The 19,619-nt window shown below is 40.3% G+C and overlaps 1 protein-coding gene across 1 annotated transcript in view; it reads right to left on the reverse strand.

The window, feature by feature from the left end:
- Positions 1-17,079, reverse strand: part of med13a (mediator complex subunit 13a) — a 42,797-nt gene extending 25,718 nt beyond the window's left edge. The window contains exons 1-3 of the mRNA XM_049743473.2: positions 16,442-17,079; positions 12,188-12,422; positions 4,292-4,460 (exon numbers count right to left, since the gene is read on the reverse strand). Coding sequence (XP_049599430.1) covers positions 4,292-4,460; positions 12,188-12,422; positions 16,442-16,507 — 470 coding nt within the window. The 5' untranslated portion in view covers positions 16,508-17,079. The remainder of the gene's footprint in view (positions 1-4,291; positions 4,461-12,187; positions 12,423-16,441) is intronic.
- Positions 17,080-19,619: the final 2,540 nt, after the last annotated feature.

Below are 19,619 nucleotides of genomic sequence, written 5' to 3' on the forward strand. Positions count from 1 at the left end.
AAAAAAGAGTTTGACACCCCTGGTCTACAATATGAGGGTTTCCCATACTGCAAAAAAATGAATCCTGTTGAAAATGCATGCCATGTTAGGAACCCAACATGACCCTTCGGGATTAGAACAGTTGTCGTCCGAATTCCAAACGTCAGCACTGAAATGTCTATCATAAAAAAAAAAAAAAAGAGTCTAAAGTCACAGCCTATAAAAAGACAGGTGTCGTTTAAAATTTAAAGTGTCAAAGATTATAGAAATGTAATAAAAATTGCATACCACGTGGATCGAGCATAGCAGCATTTTTTGCTTTTTTTTGAGTAATACATTTTTATGAGTAATACATGCCCCGAAACTCAGAGGTGCCCCTTGCTGGCCGAAACGAATAAATACTCCGAGCCGAGTCCCTTTCAACAACTATCATCGCAATCTCAGCCCAGGGCACATCACCAGTCTCATCTCACGGCTTTAATTTATGTTTGGAATCACCGTAACACAATGCGAAACCTGTCCTTTGATTTTAGCCCAAATAAAATATACACGGGCACCTGTCCAAGATGATATAAGCTCCCCTACTGTCAAGCCACCTGACCACTGGGAAACACGTTGCTGCCAACATAGCACAAACACACACCACAAGAGCCATGCCTGCGTCTGGCTGCACTCAGTGTTTACACAAGAGAGCGAGCGGACAAAACAATAAGCTAAAACTCTTAAGGCCAGCAGGTTTCAACACACATACACACACAAATCTTGATTACTTGGAATTGATTTCCCTCAGCCACAAATGCAGGAGAGCCTCTTTACACATGTCAGATTAAAGCCGGAAGGCAAGAGAGGTCTATGAAAAGAGAAGATCATACAAAAATAGAGGTAACACAGACACAACCCTAAAAATGCACGTCAGATTCCAGATTGTTCCCAAACACACGTTATACATTTTCAAATAATTCACCGGCCAGTGTGTTTGCAATCAGCTTCTCTCTCATGCGGACGGGAGTTCTTATATTAAAAATATAAATCAATAAATGAATTTATTCTCACGCTGCGTAAAATCTTCAATTTCCAGAGAGCATTTTGATAATAGGAGTATAAAGTAAGAATCAATTTCAGACTATAAGTTATCCTTTTTTTTTTTTACATTTGTAAGCGGTATAGAAAATGGATGGATGGATTATTATTATTAATATTATTATTATTATTATTATTATTAAGATGATTATTATTATTATGAATACTATTTGAATGATTAGTCTTCTATTTTAAAAGACAAACCTATGAGAACAATCACAGTAATGGCACAGAAAGCACTGCATTATAATTCAAGTATTTACACCATTAATAAGCCTCCTGTAGGAAATTTAATATGTATATGTATATGAAATACGAGACATACTATATTCGAAAGAGCCATAAATATATAGAGAGCAGCAAGTCATGTGCTCCTGTTGCTGCAAAGACTAATGAATTATAAGAAACAGCCAGGGGTAAAGATATTTGACCCTTTCCCGGAGGTCTACATGTGTTGTGATTGTTTCAAAGCACATTATTCCTCGCTCTTGTTGGCATCTCTTGCAGACTGCATGCTGGCTGTTGACACACACACAAACACACACACAAGCTTCGATGCACGTCGTCTCCCTGTGTGTTTGTCTTATGCTCCGAGCATGGAGGAGATAAATTTAGCGCTTTAGCCCCAGACTGGAGGCAGTGGCCCTTTATCCCGCACTGTCCTACTTAACAAGAGTGCTGCTTGCCGCGGTGGTGCACTGGGACGCACACACAAACACACACCTACCTCCCAACACTGGACACAACAATGCCGAACGAATGTTCTCAGACACAACAGTGACACTCATCATGTGCTTGAATCGTTGAACATAAGATGAATAAAAACCACATTTGATTTGAACGCTCTAACACAGTACTGCACATCTTCTAAAGTGCTGCTTTAAAAACGATATTCCTTTATCCTGATCAAAATTGAAGCATCGAAGACGTCCGACCGGGTGTAACGCCGTACTAGTTTTCGGAAACGGGGCCAATTAGGAGCAAGTTGACAAGTCGACTTTGACCAATAGTACGCAAGCATCCCGCTTCACCTAGGAAACACGCGATCCCAGGGTGCATTTCTCTGCTGCCATGACAACCAAGATGAGCTCTCCCTTGTCCGTTCCCTCTCTCCTTCGCTCTCAGGCTCTCCCTCTTTTTTTCTCTCCTGCTGTTTTCCAAAGCCAGTCTAGCTCACAGCGTCACCGGAACAACCTGCTTGCACTACTTGAAGACAAAGAAAGACTCGCACTTGTAAACACATGTTGGATTTTTTTTTTTTTTGCAAACAATGACAAAATATAAAAAATATCAATCGGAAATGGGAGCCATAGGAAGCAGAAACCTTTTTTTTATAATATTTAAGAATGCTAAAAAAATAAAGGAGGCTAGTGTGTGTGTGTGTGTGTGTGTCTGGGGGGGGGGGGGGGAGCATTTCAATCCAGGCTCTGAGGGCGAGGGTTGAGGTTATGAACACTGTCAGCTGGCTCCAGCCTCCACCAACTGGAGACTTGGGATGATTAACAGGGAGGTGTGGGCTTGGGGTGGAGGGAGGGGGGGGGGGGGGGGGTCTTTTTAGCTTTTTCCATCAGCAGATGGCAACTGAGCAGTCCAACCAAAATCTTAAATCTATTTTTACATCCCAAAACAGGGAAAGCTACATCAAATAGATTCAATGCTATAATATTTAACGCTAAATAAAGACATTACACCAATATGACCACTAGCGTTCAACAATTAACTGTGCCAATTGTGCAGGCATTTGAGGACAGAATATGATGTGAAGGAATTTAAAAGCAAAACAACAAATGGAGGCGTTGTGTCTGTTCAAATTCCAGTGTGGCTGAAACGCATAAAAGGAAATCGCAACAACGTCCCTGACAACAAGTAAAATTCAGGGTGGTTGCACCACTATTTATAACCTGCCCAGTCTGTTCTGAGACAGCATAAGGGGGGTGGAGGGAAGGCTGCGGAGTGAAAGAGAGACATAGAAGGAGAGCAAATGAGAAACTGAGAGAGAGAGAGAGAGAGTGTGTGTGTGTGTGTTCCACAGAAGAAGAAGAAAAGAGGAAAGGATTCATTTTTTCCTCTTGGCTGGCCGGGTCTAGTCACTCCTCGCTTTGCAATGTAACCGAGCTAAACAAGTCGTGAATGTCGCAGTGAGTTCTACTTTGCATTATTTTGCCCCTCTTATGTTTTGGAGCGACAGCAGAGGGACAATAAAATGATGTACAAAAAAATAAAATAAAAAATGATACTGTTGTGTGTGGCCCTCTGGTTTCTTGACGGGGAAATTTGACAACACAATAACAGCTCCAGGATCCAATTACATATGTGAGCTGGAATTTTGCACCCATTAAAGATAATAATAATGATAATAATAATAATACTACTAATAATAATAATTATAATTGTAAGACCAAAAATAATATCTGCTGTTCTTTCTCCCATCCAAAAAAAATAAATCTGATATTTGTGTGCGTCCAAAATTACATATGTGAGCTGGAATTTTGCACCTATTAAAGATAATAATGATAATAATAATGATAATAATAATAATAATAATAATAATAATTGTAAGACCAAAAATAATATCTGCTCTTCTTCCTCCCATCAAAAAAAAATCTGATATTTGTGTGCGTCCAAAATTACATATGTGAGCTGGAATTTTGCACCCATTAGAGACAATTATTATTATTATTATTATTATTATTATTATTATTATTATTATAATTGTAAGACCAAAATAAAATATCTGCTCTTCTTTCTCCCATCAAAAAAAAAAAAATCTGATATTTGTGTGTCCAAAGATGACCCGAGTGTATCAGCATTGGGGCCAAAACCTTTTCCAGTGACACCAATGTTCTATACAGCCTGATCCATTCCTAATCCTTTTGTTTACTTTCGAGCGCTGCTGCTTTCAAGAATACATTACTGCACCACAAACAACCTGCAGGCGAGTGGCATAATGTGCACACATGATTGATATCAACCGACAAGCTACGAGTAATTGCAGACACTTAACCATTCAAATAAATCATTCTTGAGATGAGCGAGTAAACAATGCAAATTTTTAAAATGCATTTCGACCGTGTGCATTTGTAGGATTAAAACAAAAAAAGATCACTGTATGCTTCGATCTGAGCAAACAAAGGCAATTAAACTATTAACTTTGCATCATCGAAAGCCTCGCGCAGCCCGCTGGGCCGCATCCGACCACAAATGTAAACGGAAAATAAATGCTGACACTAACCTCTTGTTGATAGGCTTCTCATCCTTCTCGTAAGGTTTGACAAACCACTTGCCGATGCGCACAAAGCTGCGATTCATGAGGCAGCGCTCCAGAAGGTTGTGGATGGCTTTGAACAGCAGCGTGCGGCACTCGTAGGAAAGACCATTCTCCCAGAGTCCATCGTCCTCGGCTGGAGGGCAGAGAAGAAAAAAAAAAAAATTACTTATGAGGTCATAAGGTATTCATTTAAAAGATGAAATGGAGGTCCGACGGCATCAAACCTATTTTGCAATGACATCATCATGTTAAGGAAGAGTCATTCCTATTTTGTCACTGCACACTAATTAAATCAATGTCATGAAATTGAAACGTGCATGCCTTCACTAAAGTGGGATTAAAAATTCAGTAGTATGGTGATATTTTAAAGCAGCATGAAATGATTATTTATTCAACTTCCATGATTTAGATGGCACTTTGTACACGCCAATAAATATGAACAGAAGGGAAATCTTGAAAAGGTTGCTCAGGGGCAAGATGGTGATGAGAGCGTCACACCTTTTCCAAGGAACCAGACACTTGAGACTGAACACACCCAGACAAACCAATTCTTAGAAATGCAAAGCTGTGAGCCGTGTCTCAAGTGACAAGACATAAAAATGCAAGGTGTGCTCACTCTGACTGACAGACAGACAGCTCCAGGAGACACCTGCTGCTCCCTGCTTTTAGGCTGTGGAAGTTCCAGTTGATCCCCTCAGTGTCTATTTTTTTTTTTTTTCTTACTGTCTATATTGTGTATTTTATGCATCAGTGAAGCTGATGCATTGCGCATTTCAATACACAGCCTGCACGAGCTGGCAAGAAGAACAATGGCGAAATGAAGACCATAATGTTGGAAGAGGAGAGAAAACACGCAGCTTAAAGAACAAAGGAGTTTATCACAGATTTTTTTTTTTTTTTTACAGCAAACGCTGAATGAAATGTATAACCTCAAAAAGCAATAAATAAATAAAAACTCTACTTGTGCGCTTGAATTGGAATTCAACCGATGCGATTGAAGATGACTTTTAGATGACATGCAAGAGTAAAAAATATACAGATGAGCTCTTCCACTGTGTTGAGAATAAATACATATCAGCAGAAGCATATCACAAGGACAAACAGGCTGCACCGGACTTGGCGACTGGATAAGCCATTGCTCACATCTGACAGGATTTGCTGTCCTTTGAGTCAAGTCTCCAACAAACATGAGCATCCAAGAACGTTGCTGTCTCTGCATGAGCACCGTGACCCACTCTTCAAGTCAGCTTAGGAAGCTCTAACCGCATGAATCAAAATGTCCTGAATTATTAACTGAAACTGTGGCTTGCCGCTGTAATGCATCAAATATTTCAAATGTCAATGATGGAAATAAAAAAAAAAGAAAATACTATGTTACCGATGCCAGGCGGCTTTTCCGTTTTAAAGGAGAGTTCAAAGCTTTATGAGCATCATTTCGACAGCTCGGAGAAACACTAGAATTTAAAATACGACAAATGTTCAACAGCCTCGCTTGAACTGCCAAGTAAGGAGGGCAATGAATTTGATGGCGACGTTATTTTATCAGGCAACTCCGGGGATACACGCGGGAATGCAGAAAGCAGTGTAGAAAAGACAAAACACGGGGTGAGTGACACAATTGATTTTTATGAGGATGGGGAGTTGCCTTGAGTTTATATACCTGTATGTTTTGCTATTTTGCAGGATGAATAATGGTGGTGAACTGTGATATAATATTGATGCCATTGTGACTCATAATTTATTATTATTATTAATTATTATTATTATCATCATTAGTCTTCATTGGCTAATCAAGTATTTTTGTTATTTTAATTACCGTATTTTCCGCACTATAAGGCGCACCTAAAAACCTCCTATTTTCTCAAAAGTCAACAGTGCGCCTTATAATCAGGTGCGCCTTATATATATGGACCAATATTGAGCCACTACAGCAGGCGTGGCCAAAGTCCGGCCCGCGGGCCAAATGTATATATCTTATATATGGACAAAGTTTTTAAATGGGCCATTCATTGAAGGTGCGCTTTATAATCCGGTGCGCCTTATATATGGACAAAGTTTTAAAATGTGCCCTTCATTGAAGGTGCGCCTTATAATCCGGTGCGCCTTATAGTGCGGAAAATACGGTATTAATACTCCTCATAATAGCAATAGTGTTAAATGCACATGCAGCATTCAAAACGTATTTTGACTGAAGCCAAAACCTTTGATGGCATGTTATGTTCCAAAACATAAGTGGCCTCTTTGAGACAAAGATTTATTGGGCCAGCTGATGGCCGGGGCACTTTTATGTTGCTGCCTCCTGTGTCCTGTGTCAGGCCCATATGAGGTGACCTTTATAAAAGCTCTTAAGCGGATGCATAGCAGCTCTGTTCAAAACACCGCCACCTATTGTAGCAGCATTAGCAGTTGACTCATCCAAAATTATTGACTCGCTCACCAAATGATGTGTATGGATCGGTTTAAGGAACGTGAGAAAATCATGGGGAATTATTTTTAAGAGGCGGGGATCCATACGCATTTGCTCATTTGTGTATATTCACTTAGCTGCAGCGGTCATTAAACAGCAAGATTAATGCTTAGTGATCGAGCGAGCTCGTGGGGATTCTACCCAGCCTAGCCACAAGGTTTCTCCTCGCCTCTATTTCCTACTTATCTGAGAGTGGAGGGGAGAAACCGGCACGGCTCGACAAAGTCTCCATTACTAATTAATGAATATTTCCTGAGCAGAGAACAGGGACTGTGAGACAGAGAGGGGAGAGACTGCACCCATGGACCAGCACGCCACGGATGGACTAGTCCAAGCGTCAGTCAAGAAAGATCCATCGGAGAGGGAGCAGAAAATAAATCCCAGTGTATAAATGACTAATTATGATCGCGATCATTTAACAGAACTGAATTTTAAGACCATGGCTGAACCGGAGAGAAGTACCGTATTTTCTCGACTATAAGGCGCACCTAAAAACTTAAGATTTTCTCAAAAGCCGACAGTTAGTCCGGTGCGCCTTATATATGGACCAAATTCCTAAATTTAAACTGGCCCGAAGCATTGTGTCATGAAATCAATCATAAGTGGCCCGCTGAAGACTATGAATCAAAAAGACTATGGATCATTATTTTGTGATTATAAAGTAATTTGTTGTGTCTGAAGCTGAAATCAAAAAGATAAAATAGAGAATGATTTGATTTGGATTAAAAATCTGACATGATGCATTAATGGTGCGCCTTATAGTCCGGTGCGCCTTATATAAGGGCAAAGTTTTAAAATGGGCCATTCATTGAAGGTGCGCCTTATAGTCTGGTGCGCCTTATAGTCCGGAAAATACGGTAGCAGAATGTGTCTTTTCAATTGAAGACGTTGAAAATGATATCAAATTGGTGAATATGTTTGCTGAAATGTATGACCTCGAGCCACTTCAATCTTCGTTTATGATGTGTAAAACCAAAATTGCTCCTGCTGGGCTCAAGCGGGAAATTATCATAAGAGTGAAACATGAAGCCTCCTTAACACAAACATTTATTCACTTCATCAATTATATGGAAGTGTGTCCATTGTAAATATTTAAGTACCGTGAGTAATTAACTCTTAACACAATTAAACAACTCGGGATAATTAGTATCGTTTGCTTTCTTGAGTTCATACTTGGGGAACATTCACAAAGATTGATCCGACCTGCCTCACAGGATGTAAAGAAATTTCCATTTTGAAAAAAATTATAATCAGTATTACTAAATGGCGCTTTTTCTTTCCTCAATCACCACAAGCAGTTCAAGTAATCAGTTCATCACAATCTTCTCCGTCTCACATTCTCTTCAAATGATCAACCATCCATGAAGGGGAAAAAAAATGTGTGCTAAAACACCCATTATTTTCTACATGGTGAAGTAACCACACCCTCGCATTAAATTTAAACTAAAAAAAAATGTGACAACATGCGGGTTGTACAAGTGTAGAAGCTGTTTGTTGCCTTGTGGCTAAGTGGAATGGAATGAGGGGAAGAGCTCAGTGCAGCCCAGCGTGGCAAAGCAGAGCTGGTTGTTAGAAGCAACGATCCATGTGAAGCTGCAGTTAGACTATGTCTGCATTGCAAAGACAGCCAGTCCACTCCAGTATAGATTTGTCAATAACTGGAAGCACATCCGTGGCCTTTTGATAACATTTCTGCGTGGTTGCCTCCATGAGCTAAAAATGTAAAGGATGCTGCTGAAGTTTGCGTGGCTCATGGAAGTACGTATATAGCCCTCCAAGCCCTGTGGCTGTGGCTGTGGCTGGCTCCAGCACTTAGCGTTACTGTGCATCAGCCCAGAACATATTATTAAGATATAGTGAGGAGGATCATTGAAAAGTTCATTTGTGGGTTGTTGTTTTTTTTTGCAATCATTTGCATGTTATTGAGTTATGCAGATGGCTGGGAAAAGGCCCAAAGCTTTTGGATTGATTTGTAATTTGTCAAAACAAAGAAAAATAGACAGTAATTAGATAAGTGCAAAGTAGACTTGGGATCTACTTGTTCTAATTGAGCCGAATAATATTGTGATTTGTATGGAGTGTATTTTACAAACCATAAATAAATTACATAAATTAAGAACAAAAGAAAAAACACAGTGTTGGAAACGAAGATGTTACTGCAAGCTTTTTATCAATTTCGTCAAAAGCACAAGAATATTCCGAATTTTGATCTTGACTAAACAAAACTTTGGTTAAATCATTGTCCGTATTTTTTCACAAATAAATATTTAGTTTTGCTAATATTTCCCTGCTGTGTACACAATTTATTTGTATGTGTGTGCAGACATAAACCTCAGTTGCAATCAATATCCGTATTTATGTAACGTATGGCATACAAAATATTGATTGTGAAAATAAATAGCATGGTTTTCCCAACAAATCTACACTCGTTGATGTTGAGCACCGCACAACCACTAATGTCGACCATAATCAAACGTTGTCTAAATGCCACTGGGATTGGAGTGGGGTGGAAAAAAAAAAAAAAAAAGGGCCCAAGCAAACTACTATGAACTTAGGTGACGTGAAACTATTCCCACACAGAAAACATCCATGGCGAATTCCTAAGCTAAAAAGATCAGTGTGTCTTTAGGGAGGAGGAGGAGACGGCAGCCATTTATCTTTTGCTTTAGATGCCCCTGGTCAGAAGATTTGAAGAGAGCACGGGTATTTGCATAAGAATACACGCATATTCCCAACCTACAAGAGGGGGAGGGTTGCCATTTAATCCAGCGACGGTATTTACTTTTTGGGGAAAATTTTCAGTGCAAGGCCAGGGTAAAATTAGAAAGATTTTTTTCCTTGTGTCCGGTTTTGGTTGTTCAAAAAAAAAATGTTGAGAAGGTGCTTGGATAGTTGTTAGCCTCAATAGTGATGAAATGTCAGACATTAAAAGATTCCTCAAATTTCCGCCCTTCGCTACACTCAATCACCCCCCCATGTCCCTGGAGAGAGGGGATTACTGGCACACTGGTTTACAGAAATGGCACTTGGTCAAAATTAAAAGACTTTCACAGGGCGCTAATCTAATGAGGGTTGAAGAGAGACAGAGAGGGAGGGGTGTGATTTCAGTTTGCCAAAATTCAAGGAAAGCTGCACATTTGCCTGGTAACCGGGAAAATTGCACTAAAACTCGACATCATACTGGAAGTACAGACGAAAGATATTTTAACTCTTAAACCAGACACCAAACCGTATTTATTAATTAATTAATTTAATTATTTAATTGTATTTCATTTAATTTAATTGTATTTTATTTTATTTATTTATTAGACTTGACACGGTCGGGATTTTAGCGTCCGATCACCAATCAGCGAATTTAAATGATGACTGATGACTGATCTGATCACAAGATGGAAAAAAATGTGTACTCAAATAAATAGTTTTATCGTTTATTGTTTTGAAGTATGCAAGCATTTTTGCCTGAGTTGAATCATCTTTTCCATTCCCCAAGGAAGGAACAGGGGAGAAAAAAATGAGTGAAGTTTCTAAGTGCATCGGATGAAAATTATGGGCACATTTTTGCTATTAGTGGGTCGGCACATATTTCAAGTTGTATCTTTGCCACACATGTGGTTAGGAATTGTGTGGTCCCCCTCTATGTGGTCCCTCCAGCAGCGCTAATGAAAAATAGTGGGCGCCTCTCCATCATTTAAATTGTCCGTTCCTGCGGTTGATAGTATTTAGCACACAAAAAGTAATTTGCCCACTTCTGGCACATTGCAGAAACTCACAAATGGCAAATAAAAAAAATGTGCAAACAGGTACACATTCGCTTGAGAATTTTAAGTTATGTGACCCTCAGCTGGAGGAATAGAAATTGCATCAGGTGCCATCAAATGTACTGATAATTTCTTTTTTCAAAATAATGATTGATCTATTTTAAAAAGCACATCAAAAGTCCCTAAAAGGATGATTCATCATTTCCAATTCCCAAAAGGTACAGCTGCTCTTGGCGATATTCAATCATTCCATTTTTTTTGGGGTGAACCTGCCTGGCCGGAGTATGTAAGAAGACCCTCGCCGAGATTTTACCATTTTCCCTAACACCCTCTTGTAAAATTCATACACACTATTCGACCCGAGCCATACGTTTGACAAAAAACCGAACGCTTCGCCCATCGAAGCCTTTCATTCGGAGTCGGCTTCAGGCACAATAATGAAGAGGAGTCATGGAAAGGTTTTGCAGAGCTCGACCTCCGAAGTTCAATCAACATGGCAGAGAGAATGAATAAAAATGGCCTCTTCCAGCCCTCAGCACGAAGGTTACTGTGGGCTGCATTTTTCTTCTTTCCGCATGCTTGCACACCTGCGAGCTGCGATGCGCTCGAGTTAAGATGGAGCTGAGCTCACTTTTACACCCGCATCATTTCTTGCCCATTCTCTGTAGAATAGCTACACATGCTCTGGTTTAGTGTGCTGCATGGCGGTACTCACCCCACACACACACACACACACACACATACACACTCCAAGACTAATGTGAAAATGAGCCCACATGATAGCTGCTGTCTCCACGGAGACAGCGGTGCCCTACAGGTGCTGGCACTACCAGTGTGGCTGGGCTGGCTCATCAGTCACCGAATTTTTTTTTTTTTTACATTTCCCCAGGGTGTCGACTTGCAGGCTATCCCCTGTGCCCACCTGACAGCCACGGAAACCTGTATCATTTTTCATAGTCCAACCAATAACATGTCATGACAGCGTGATTTATCTTCACGTTTTTATTATACAGAAAACTGCAAAAAGCCTTTCGACTTTCCGTTCTCTTTTACAGCTATCACTCTGTTGGCTTGAGTGACTCCGACAAATGGTGTTAATTTTGTATTCAGAGATTCTATTTCTTGCCAGGACGCTTAATCATGTTTATAGTATGTGTCTTTTTTTAATCATCTCATTTGCAAATGCAACTAAAATTGATTTGGTTAAAAGGGTCGCACTTTTTGCGTCACAGTCAAAACACACAGAGTTGATTTTTAAAAAAGCCACCAATTGGATGAGGCTTGCTTTTTTTTTTTTTTTTTTTGCAAAACATGAGTGCTACATTACACATAAAAGTGTCATTTTTTTTGGCACGGTTGCAACTAAAAGCTAAACTCACTTTCAAGTCAACGTTCATAACCCCAGATTTTCTTTTTTGAAGCCAACATCATCTTTTCGGGATTCCAATGCAGCCGTAAAAGACTCATCGCATATGCAGTTGCACTTCCCAAGACGTGTAAACAGACTTTGATGTGATATGAGCTGCAAAGTGCTTTATACACTCCGCCCGCTCTCTCTCTCGCGTGCACTCAAAAACCTGTCGGGATGTCAAAAGGAACAACACCGTGTGTGCGTGTACGCCGAGCACCACTCACCGGCAAGCTCGGGGTGGATGAGATCAGCAAAGTTGGGGTCTTCCCCCCACCAGAAGAGCCAAATTTCCCGCCGCCCCTGCCGCTGGCTGCGCCGCCATACGCTCAACACGTCGGCCTTCAGACAGCGGCTGAAGCTGCACAGGATGGGGTCCTCCTCCGTCACCGGGAACAGGATGGGGGCAGAGGTGGGACCCTGCCACACAAACCTCTTCCATTTGATTCCTGTCAAATCAGCCTGTAAGACAAAGCAGGGGGCAGAATACAAATTAAATACCAATGATGTTTATAAATCTTACATGCCTGCTAGGATAAAAAAAAAAAAAAAAAAAATCACACAATTTTAATCCTCATCATTGGCCAGTGTTGAGGAGCTCTTGTAGTTTGGAAAAAAAAAATGCAGCCAGGCTTTAACAGAGTGAACAAAACACATGAAAGCATCTCACGGGACGTAAAGCACCAACGGGGTCATTAGGTGGCTAAAGTTGGAACGTACAGCTAGATCCATTGCGGCTCAACGGCCCATATCTATCTGGCAAAAGTAAAAAGACACCCATCGAACATCTCATCTCCTTCAGCTCTCCATTCCCATTTTGACTCATCCGTGCCAGTACGGCCGGTTCATTTCCATGCCGTTGGGTTTGAGTTAGCGGGCGGGTTGTCCCCTCTGTATATACGAGCAATTAATCTATTATAATTCTGGGGATATATTAACTCAAGTGCGAAAGCAGAGGGCCTGAACAAGCTATTAGCTGTGCCAAAGCGGTGCTCGTTCCTGGCTAGGGATAAGCTAGGGAGCTTTGCAGTGTTAGCTGTGATGGTGGGAGCGGAGGGCTAAGTTAAGGACCGTTGAAAAAGAACTCACAGATTGGGAAACATTATTTGCACACAAAGAATGAGTGACGACATTCCCCACCGGCGTTACGAATGTTTTATTCGTCAAGTGGCAGTGTATGGCTTTTTACACAAGTGGATGTGTTGAAAAAGATTTAAGGGTGCTATAACGCTTTATTTCAGTAATCGTTCTGAATAACGCACATTTATGATTTGGGCAGCAAAGTTGATGCAGGGCTCATGTTAGGGCGAGAGCCTGACAAATGGGCGCTGCAGATCCTGCCGAGATTATGAGTAGTACGGCACTTGGAAATAAAATCTAAAGTAAATCGAAACGTTTCTGCTTGAGTCGTCTGCTTGCATAAACTTTGGGAATATTTGTTACTTGTTTTTAAGCCGAAAAAAACCTGAGTCGACTAAGGCGCTCTCGTTTATGCAGCTACGTATTCCTAAATGAAGTGTAAAGTAAACAGTGCGGGTTTATTAGAACCTTTTCTCCTCCGGATTGTTTACACAGAATGTTGACGAGCAACATCGCTAGCCTAAAAGCGCTTTGTAAACCATCTTAAGGGAGTACAGCAAATATAAACAATGCCACCTAAGTTCATACACATTTGTGTACAGTACAAATTTTCCGCTATCACCAATTATATGCTATTATTAACATTAATTCAATTTAGCATTAAATGCATTGCATCGCTTAGAAAAGCAAAACCTAAAGCCCAAATTCCAAAAGTTCCCTTCCGCTGGCACTTTAAGATGAATCTTGTCTTTTACCTCGCTGAAATGACGAAGCGCAAGGTCATAACACTTGTGCAAACAATGCACGAGTGTAAAGACAAATATACAAAGCTGTATTTAAATAAAACGCAGAAACCTGCTGAGCCTGATTTGGAAGAATAAGGCCCAAAAACATTGGAAGTCACTGCTGCACTACCACAATCAATTTCAGTTCACCGCAGATATCTGTTCAGTGACAATAATGATCAAAAAGGCAAAAATCTTATTACGCTGTGTGTGCAAAAGTGTCTTTCTCCCAAGATAAGCGCCTTGCTAAAAACCATGTTTGTGTACACGGTTGTGTACGGCAAAGCCGGCTGTCTTGCTGCCGCATTCGGATGGAATCTCAAGCCAAATCCACTGGATAGAGAAGCAAGAAGTGTTCCAGGAGTGACGCAAACTTGAGGTTTACGACTCGATTTTGCCAGCTGCTCACCTTCCCCCTGGCCACTTTGCTGCCAATCTCAACGGGGGGGGAGGAAGAGGCACTGTGTGTTCAAACAGCTGCCTTTCAAGATGACACGAGCAACAGGTGATGCTTACCAAACCGGACCCCTACTAGACTTCAGAGATGAAGCAAAAAATAATAAATCGTTTTATTGGCGGTTAAGAATGATGTCAAGTCAAATTTGTCCATATTGCTCTTAACCAGAAAAGCTTCTCGCAAGCCGCAGTTGACAAATAATGACATCGCCACTCTGACGAGTCTGAATGCAAGTGACTGCAGATTATTTGACCTCAAAGCAATTCAGACAAAATGAGGATGCAATAGCTATCAAATTGAAATTGCACATGTCCTAATTGGGGTTGAAGGTGAGTTGCTCCACAACATGTCAGAAAAAAGTCAAAACGGTCGATCGTCATTTCCCAAAGTAAAAGCAAACGTGTGATTTAAATTCAACACAAAAGCACAGAGAAGATTTCAACTTATTTTTACACTTGCAAATTACAATCTGCAACATGCTGACACGCATTCCTTATTATTACGGAATTCAACAACTGCACTATTTTCACAGCTTCTACAAACTGCCAAGTGAAGTACTGTGCTGTTATCCTGCTGAATTAAAAGTAGTCACTAAAGAGAGAGGGGGGGGGGGGGCACACAATGTGTATGCATTCTTTGGTCATGAAACCACAAAGCAGAGTGTGTTCCGTGCACGAGTCATAACAGTAGAGGTGTTATGCTTAGTCTCAGTGTGCAGGAAAACGTCAGGCAGACAGGCATCTACCAGCCTGGACCTCGCCTGTCCACTGTATGCAGTGCTGCAGCCTTCTAGTGCTGTCATAAACATTGTAATTACGAGTTCAGTCCACACACCGCACGCCCAACAGAGTAGAACAGAAAGTGGGAATTTTCTTGCAATGAAATGTTACCTTCTGGGTGGGTGGACAGCTTTGGCCCTGAGTCAATTGGTGGTAAAAGACTGTGCTATTATAACACTACAATGTTTGGAATATTATGAGTACTGTACACTTTTGCATTTTCTGCTCACTGGTCATTTGGCTGCTGCTTTTATAGCGCTGGAGGAAGAACGGCTTCCAATAAGAACCTTTGCAGAAGCACATAAAAGGTCGCTAATTTACAAGCGAATCAGTTCAAGCCGGAGACAAGTCAATTAGCCGCAAAATAAAAGCTAAACAAATACAGATCATTATTAATATCCAGCGAGAGAGTAAGACCTTTTCCACTTGCTGTCGATTGTGTGCAGCTAAGAAAGCAAGCAGCTGAAATACTAATGTCAACTGACAACACACTGCTACAATTTAGAGCGAGCGATGAGGAGAAAAGATATTGAGAGACAGATAAACACATTGGATGCCAAAGACAACTCCCAGTAGCTTTTTAGTATGCAAAAGAAAAAGCTGGGAACTGTAGCAACCTGGATGTTTGTACTGTCTGGAAAGGCATGCCAGAGATTATATAATAATCAGGCCTCTGTGCCCTAGTTGGTGTGAATACTCGAGAATGTAGAGATTAAGACACTTGCAAAGATTGACAGATTATATCAATTATTATATTTGGACAATAATCGCTTGGACGGAAAAGAATCAAATTTTGTTTTTGTTTTGTTTTTTTTTGGGGGGGGGCTGTCAAAACAATTAGCAGCGTGTCACTCTCAACTATTTGCGTGCTTATTTTCCCCGATTTAAAGCAGCAGTTGATGCGCTTGGTGTGCAAGTCGACACTTTACAAAAAGTGAATGGAAATAGTTCATAACACGCACCATGTTAAGGGGAAAAAGAATTTCCGAGAAAGTGAAACTTTACAGACAAGGAGCGGCGCTTGCATTTCATTTCCTTGCTCAATTCTTGCCATGTTTACTTTGGCAAATAATGTAAATAAAAACAGCAAACGTGCAAGTGGTGCGACCACAACAGTTTAGTAAAGTGGCATCCGGTGGAGGAGGCGTAGTAACGAGTAGTGTGACACATGAGACCGAGACCAAGTGTTTGATCGCTGGAAACATTATCTTGTAACATTGGCAGAGTGTGGAAATCTCGTTGTCCCGAAATGATGTCAGCTTGACGGGCCGTAAGCCTTGCTAAGCTGCTATCAAACTGATGCCTCTGAGGCTAACGTTAGCTTAGCCGCTGCTCAGCTAGTTAAAAATGGCTGCTTTCCTTTAGTTTTAAATCTCTTACCAGACAGAATAGATTGGAATGGCAATCCTCCAAGCTGGCCCCGTTTGGTACAAAACAAGAACTCATCCTTTCTTTCACTCCGAGGTCCAACTCGCCATCATTTCACTTCCCGGGAAATAAAAGGGCAATGTTCAGATTTGTCTTGTCTGATGTGTTCAAGCTTAATCAGCGAGTAATAATTTCTGCAACATTTGGCTGGAGGATAGTTCATTTAACAACCTTCCAATTGCAGTTCGCCCGCCGGGGTTTTAAAAAAGCGGATAAAATTGGTTATGTTAATCTTTAGGGCGACATCTCAAAAGCATCCCAAGTTCAATCAATTTCCAGGAGGCAAAAATGTTCATAAAACAAAAAGAAAAGGAGAGCAAAGAAGCAACTCTCCCCCTCCCCCTTAGCCCTAAAAACGGTCTCAGCTTAAAAAATAAAAAATATTCCGTCGCACTCCACCGCGACAAAATTCATTCTAAAAACAAAATACATCCCCGTAAGAGCCGGTAAAAATGGCATCAGCCTCGATTCGAACAATGATTACGATCATGATTTCGGTCTCGGTTCCTGTTGGTTTCCATTTGAATTCATGGATTCCTTTCTTTAATGGCGGCCACAGGGACAATTCTGCCTTCCACAGCCGATTGGCTCGTTCGTGGTCAAAGATTTATCAAGTTTGCGGGACATAACCACATTGGACCGATACATTGTTAAAACATCCGGTTAAAATAAATGTTTGGCTTAGATTCCTCCCCACATAGTGATTTATGTTTCCAAAGCAATTCCATCAAAATAAAAAAAAATATGCAACACCAACCTTCACCACCATATTTTATCATTTTAACGCATTCTTATTTATTAGTCAGTCTGTCTTGAGGTGTCCGCCGTTATTATTTATTTTATTTTGAAAGTCAAAACACGAGCTTCTGTTCTGAGTCTGGCAAGCTTGACACTGTCGTGGTCATGAGGGCTGTAAAAACAGTGTGTTGGTGTGTGTTGCCACTGGGCCGGCGTGAGTGGCGCTACTGAGCAACAGATTTTGTTACTGAATATCATCGCCTACAAAGTTGCTCACTTTACACAGTGCACCACCTAGCGCATTTAATGTTGCAATTGAAATTGTGCACCCGAGATGCATCGATCGGTTCTTTGTGTTGTTTTCATTCATTTAAATCACTCACATTCATTTGACCCCCGATTAATTTGGTGAGATTTAACACCGCTACGAATCTAGATAAGTAAACTGCATGCATTAATGAAATGGCTGTCTCAGTATGATCATCACAATTAGTCTTCAATGCTTGCTTTTATATTTGCAAATGGTTAACGATGAGGTAAATAATGATAATTACTTAATAATACGTGTGTCACGTCGCAGTGTTTACGAGTGGGATCTTGTAATTTCCCTGAAGATATCACTCAACCATGTTTAAACTGTGTTGCACAGCAGAAATCAATTCAGCTGCTCCCTTTTTTTTTTTTTGCCACCCCCTTCATTATTTGACACAGTAAATTAGAATTTGTCTCTCATTTGTTTGTCACCAAGGGCGGCAATTATGCAAACACATTGTTTCTGGTGGAAATTTCTGCTGCTTGAGCCACACGTTTGGCCGGGAGGAGCGCCATGATAGGAATGAAAAATAATTGCAGGTATCTCTGTCCAGTTGTGTTTGCATGACTAATGTGCAAACTGTATTACGGAATCTGAGTACAAGCAATTATTGCAGGGAAATACAAACTGTTCTAATTGTGTATTTAGAACTCTATGGCACTGGGGAAATATCATTCATATTATTTTATTGAAAACTGTTATGCACAATCAGTGCTGCAAAACTTTGAGCTACATGAATGGGCTCATTGCTTTGCTCAAGGGTCCCTTGACAAAAGTTAGAAAGATTTTTTTAACATTGCCAGTTTATTGTTACTATTATTATTATTGTTATTATTATTATTATTATTATTATTATTATTATTATTATTATTATTATTAGTTTGCACAAAGGCTCATACTGTGCATCTCTTGTTCCAAAGCTTCAAATGAACCACAGGTTTAAATTACCCAGAAAGTGTCATTGGCAAGATACAATGGTGGCTTTGAACAATACAATACAAAACATCTTTATTTATATAGCGGTTTTACAATGACTTTCGCCATAACAATGGGCTTTACAAATACATAAAATAACAATACAACAGAAAATATCACATGAAACAATGGTAATAATAAAAACATAATAAATATGCATAAATGTCAATGAAATTATTACTGCTTGACTTCATAAATGCTAACATCTACAATAAATGTCTCCATCATGTTCCCATAAACTAAAGCCGAGTAAGCTGATGCAGGTTTTATTTTTACTAGTAACCTTTAAAGTGTATGCATGCCCGGATAGATCAGCCAGGTCAGAAAACAGCTGGGGAAATCTGGACAGTATGTCAAGAGATTCCAAGTATTTGCTGAAAAAAAGATCAAATTTATGACTTGATGTTGACAACACCAACTGAATATATTTATGACTTATCCTATGCACCTTAAACTGATCATCTGTCAATCACAGAGTTGACAGAGTCCATTCACACTCTTTTTTTTTTTTGTGCACTGCGAAAGGAAGTGTTAGAAGCCATGAAAAGGATGCACATAAAGTCCCAAGCCACTTTTACAAGCAAATAAAGTGTTCAGCCACTACATTCAGTTGCAAACGTAGCAGCACGCGCTGTCTGAGTATGAATAGAACTGGTGCTTGTTGTGAAATAAGCTCTCAATACAAAGAGTTCTAAAAAAAGGGGGGGGGGGGATCTGAAGAAACATTCTACTTTGAAATGATGTGATGATTGAATGATGAAGGATCCTTCTTGGAATGATCCTGCTTAAATATGCGGCGTAAATGATGGCATCATGAGCACAATGCACAAACGGGAACTTTGTGCTCTCATTGAGCAATCTCGGCGGTCTCACAATATCAGCTTTATGATCCCATCTGATCCTCGTTGAGGGATTGAGCAGCTTTCTCAAGCTTAAATCTCCCCGCAGGAAAATGAGTGGTAATCACTTACAGCGACTGTCATCCTTTATTTGCGCTCTACTTGATCTGTAAACAAGTGATACTATCTTGTATAAGACTGTTAAACAGCCAGTTGTCTTTGCATGGGGAACTAATGCGTGTCGTAGATTGATATCATGTCTGCT

The sequence above is a fragment of the Syngnathus scovelli genome, chromosome 15 (assembly GCF_024217435.2).
Source record: "Syngnathus scovelli strain Florida chromosome 15, RoL_Ssco_1.2, whole genome shotgun sequence".
Classification (NCBI taxonomy): Eukaryota; Metazoa; Chordata; class Actinopteri; order Syngnathiformes; family Syngnathidae; genus Syngnathus; species Syngnathus scovelli.